Source organism: Dendrobium catenatum, unplaced genomic scaffold (genome assembly GCF_001605985.2).
Source record: "Dendrobium catenatum unplaced genomic scaffold, ASM160598v2 fragScaff_scaffold_186, whole genome shotgun sequence".
NCBI classification, from domain to species: Eukaryota; Viridiplantae; Streptophyta; class Magnoliopsida; order Asparagales; family Orchidaceae; genus Dendrobium; species Dendrobium catenatum.
In genome coordinates, this window is record NW_021318648.1 from 112,772 (window position 1) to 117,650 (window position 4,879).

Below are 4,879 nucleotides of genomic sequence, written 5' to 3' on the forward strand. Positions count from 1 at the left end.
TCTAAACGACAGGATTTGAACTAAATCCTATTCAAACAACATAATTAATGGCTAAACGCTCATTAAATAAGCTTAATTAATGTCATTGCTAACTAAATCCCATGTTTCCTTCTCGGTTCAGTGGATCCACGGGATATAGCCGAAGAAGCACGGAGGGAGACGGTTACCTTCACAGCAAGCTCTCCTTGCTGCTTGCGATCAAAATGTCGAAACTCCCAACCCGATGGAGGGGGGGACGCGGCTAGGTCAGAGGAAGGTCGGCTGCTCTCTCTCTCTCTCTCTCTCTCTCTCTCTCTCTCTCTCTCTCTCTCTCTCGGTTTCTCTATGGTTCGGAAGGATCAGGAGGTCGGATCGGGAGCAGGAGCGACGGGGTTGGCGTCGGGTCTGGAGATCGAAGAGGGAGAGATCGGGATTGGTTCGGCTAGAGTGGAGGTCGGCGGCTTGGAGTCGGACAGAGGAACATAGAGTGGGATCGGGAGTGAGCTGGAGTGCGAAGTGGAAGAGCGGTAGCGAACCAAAGAAGAGGGGTTCTGGGTCGGTATTTAACGACGTCTGGGGTCGTTCGATCGAGGCGAGTCGCTGGTTTTGAGCAAAAATCGCGGAACGGCGCCGAATGTGCAGTGATTCAGCGGGATTTGAGCGGAATTCACGGATCCGACGGGTAAGGTATGTATGTGATGCTTTTTTTTTTCTTTTGGTTTTTACATGAAGGTCAACAGTCATTAATATTATAAAGATAACCAAAAAATTTCTTTTAGTTTAAATCTCGACTCTTCAAATATTTTTCGTTTTAATTAATAGGAGAAGCAGTGGATTTATTCTTTTCAGTTATATGGCAAGTGGTGTTATGCCTTTTGATTGATATGCTTCTTTGTTTTCCTAAGGCTCTAGGAGAGGCTTATCAAGTCCTTAGTGATCCTACTAAGCGTGATGCTTATGACAAATATGGAAAGGATGGCCTTCCTCAGTAAGTGCAGAAGCCTATCTGGATTTTTTTCATAATGGAATTATATGAAATTATATTTAGCATTGGTAAATAAAATCTACACTTCCATTTTCTTTTTTGCATAATTATCAACTGTTGGTTCTTGAAGATGGAAAAGCTGCTATGTGACAAACTAGAAATGGTTGTCAACAGCACTCTTGGTATAGACGTTACTTGCTTTCCTATGTTCAAATTTCAGGGATAATATGATGGACCCTTCTGCAGTGTTTGGAATGATATTTGGAAGTGAGTTCTTTGATGACTATGTGGGACAGCTGACATTAGCAACTGTAGCATCTGTGGAAGTTGATGAATCTCTGTCTCCAGAAGTTAGAAATCAAAAGATCCAGGAAAAGCTCAAGGTACTTTTCATTTTGTTGAAATTTGAAAAAACATGGCACTTTCAGTTTTTTCTTCATGTTATTCTTAGGCCTTCTGTATGTGATGATAATTACTTGTTTGGAAGTACACTGATTCATGATTAACTTCTTTTCCAATTGGCAATGTTATGAGAAAATCCTTACTGTTTTGGCGCATGCTATTTCTAGTTCAGTATATTTTCCTTAATACGCATGTATGCTTTTGAATCATTCTGAGGTTATATGTTATTCAGTATAGGAACATTATATTTTAATGTATCTTGTTGTTCATGAAATTTTTTTAGTTTGTTACATCTATACTGTTATGTGAGATAATTTCATTCCGTTAATTAGTTTTGTTTGCCAAGCTTTGTAACATTAGAAGTTTTTTTTTTTGTCTACTTTCTATGCTATATGAATTATGAGGACAGTTCGTGTTTCAAAGTACAGGAGTTGCAGAGAGAAAGAGAGCAGAAGCTTATTCAAAATCTAAAGAATCTTCTTCATCCATATGTGACGGGACAAAAGGAGGAATTTGTGAGATGGGCTAATGCAGAAGCTTTTCGCCTATCCCAAGCTGGTAAATCTCTTTGTATCCATACATGGCGGTAATATTTGTGCTTTTCTTTATGGCACGAGCATGGTGGAATAACAAATCTACCAATTATGTTTCAAGATGTGTGAGTTATGCAAAAATGCCGCAGTATTATAAATTTATAAAAAAAGAGCAAAATTCAGTGACTGACAGGATCTGTCTGATATAAATTTATGCCATTAGAAATAACATGCCTATCAGTAAAATCATATTTTATATATTTTTGTTGATAATGTTTTCATTTTTTTATCAGTCGAAGATAATAAATTACATTAATGTTGCAGTCACACATAAATGTGTTAATATCTTTATCAAATGTTTTTTTTGTCTGGGAAAAGATAACTAAGAATTTAAGTGCTATTTCAAAGGGTTGCTAGATGGTGATAATTTGGAAGGAATTAATCACCTATGAAATGCATAAATTTGTCTGAATTAATCAACAATTATTTTCATAATTAGGCCCCAAATTAAAGCAATCAAGCCTGGGGGGGTGTTCTACATAGCTTTCCTTTTTTTCCCTTATTTGTTTTATTTTACTTGTTGTTTATTACCTTTATAAGGGGGATGATTTCCCAATAATTTGTACTTAATTCTCTTCCTTATATTGTACCTTGACTTCACTATCACAAGAAATATAATCAAGTCTTTCTCTTCTATGTTATGTTTGTCTCTTTATTTTAGCATGATGTTAGAGCCATCTCCTTTGCCTTCCTATCTGTTTTCTCACTTTTTCTTCATTTGTCTTAATTGTCTTTATGATTAAACATAAAATGGCTTATGATGAATGTTTCTCCTGAAACTGTTGACCTGTATACGATAGCCGAAAGCAAAAAAAAAGAGGATTTTGTATACCTGTTTGGAAGTCCGACCATGAACCCGACATGCCAATGACGTGCTCCGACCCGTCTTCTTGCACGATGCCTCATCGTTAAGGAAGAGGCAAGGGAATGACTTGGGTCATTGGCCATTTCCTCCATTCAAAATCCCACAAGTTGCGATCGTGATCTTCCCACACTCCCGCGATCCTTCCTTCTCTACCTCCCATCACACCCAAAGCTCCCGTTCTACCAAACCGACCTCGACAAAGATCCACGCATGCAGCTCCTCTCAATCCCGTCCGTCTTCCCCTCCATCCGTTTTAAGTGCAAGATGGTGAAATTTTCGATTTTAAATATTAAATTTTCAAATACCAAACCAATGCTGCTACTATACACCAGCTAACGCGTATTCTCTACGTATCTGATCGACGACTAGCCTTAATCGAAAGTTCTCTATCGTTATCGGGAGGGGTAATGAACTATAGGTACTTGCGCCTATAGGAAACCAGAACCCAGATCATAAAGTCCTCGTAAAATGAGGGCGAAATCTCTGGGTAGTATCTTATTTCAAACCCAATCTGCCTTCTGAAAAATTACTTCAGAACTTAATCCATTAAAACTCTCTCGAAAGCAAGGGAGGCCAGGGCACGAATTTTTGGAGCCGACAGAAACAACCATTCATGACAACATTGTCTATCATGAATGTCTTTCCTCTAATTCAACGCTCATTGGGCACAAGCTGAATAAGAAAAGATATCTCCAATAGGCCCAGTTAGTTATGAAGTTCATTAGTAGGAAATGCAAGGATGATTATCTCATGGGTGTAGTCATTCTCCCTCAAAAGAAAGATTTAAAATTTAGAATATAGAGATTTACAAATAGCATGGTTATGTACAGGACCAAAATTTTATGTTAATTGGAAATGCAAAAGAGATCTAGGATATTGCCAATGAAACATATTTAGATAATAAATATACTGTCGAACTACTTGAAATCGAAGATGCCTTCCATGATCTAATGTGTTATTTTTATTGTCTAATATTATAATATACGTAATTAGTATTGACAATAATTGGATGTCTTTGAAAAGTTAGATTGTGAGTGTTTAGGAGATGCTACCAAATATCAAACAATAGTTGAGCAAGTTAGGATAGTCAGATTTGTTCTTGATGTAAAGATAAATTTTGATGAATTTAAGGAAATATATTTGGAACAAAAATCCTCTCGTCCATTCGATAAATGTTCTCTACTAAAGAGAGAAAAATTGCAAAAAGATTATAGTGGGAGACTAGAACTCTAATTGCATTAAAAGATCCGCACTTGCATTTCAAAGAATATATACATCCGTCTAAAATTTCTTAGAAAGTAAAAAATTCTTCGCGTGATCACTGTTGAAATTCTGAACATGGTAAAGAAAGTCGGTGGAAGTTTTATGGGAAGCCTGCTAGGTGGATGCTATGAAATGAGGTTATGATTTCTTTGTATCAATGTTGACTCTTAGAAATCACCACCTTCCTCCACATTACCATCATTTAATCAATAGCAAATTAGGATGCTAAAAAAAGTGCAGATAAATCTTGATGAATTTATGGCAAGATATTTGGAACAAAAATCCTCTCGTCCATTCGATAAGTGTTCTGATGCGGACATCCAACCGTCCATGCCTATCCGAGGAGCTGAAGATCGACGACTGAGATCACTTTGTTTTATTATAGTTTATTAAGTGTAATTTTGCAATTTCTCTTTTTTACCCTCTTGTCTTATGTAAGCCCAAGGGGCAAATGTGTCTTTTAATTTCTTTTGAGGCCTATATATAGAGGCCTCTTCTCTTGTATTAGGTATGATGGATTATTAATAAAAAAAAATGTGCGTTTTGCACTTGGGTTATTTGGGAAGAACGTTAGTGAAATCCCTATGGGAGGGAGTCGGAGTTTCCTCCAGCCGCGGGATAGGTCCGGGCTCGTGGCGTGAAGTCCCTTGGAGAAGGGCAACGTAGTACCCGTCAGCCGCATGATGTGTCCGGGCTCGCGGTTGTATCTTTGATATTTTGTTTATTTTCTTTTGTTCTTTCTTATTGCTCTTCGTCGTTATATTCATCTTCTTCCTCCTCCCCATCTTCGTT

The 4,879-nt window shown here is 37.7% G+C and overlaps 1 protein-coding gene across 4 annotated transcripts in view; it reads left to right on the forward strand.

Annotated features, from left to right (window-relative positions):
* LOC110096298 (chaperone protein dnaJ 10) overlaps nt 1–4,879 on the forward strand; it is a 34,984-nt gene that overhangs the window by 14,181 nt on the left and 15,924 nt on the right. For 3 of the 4 annotated variants that reach the window (XM_020822174.2, XM_020822172.2, XM_020822173.2), the window contains exons 4-6: nt 885–967; nt 1,185–1,347; nt 1,795–1,924. In XM_020822174.2, coding sequence (XP_020677833.1) covers nt 885–967; nt 1,185–1,347; nt 1,795–1,924 — 376 coding nt within the window. The remainder of the gene's footprint in view (nt 1–884; nt 968–1,184; nt 1,348–1,794; nt 1,925–4,879) is intronic. The other variant, XM_028692903.1, reaches the window with a different exon arrangement.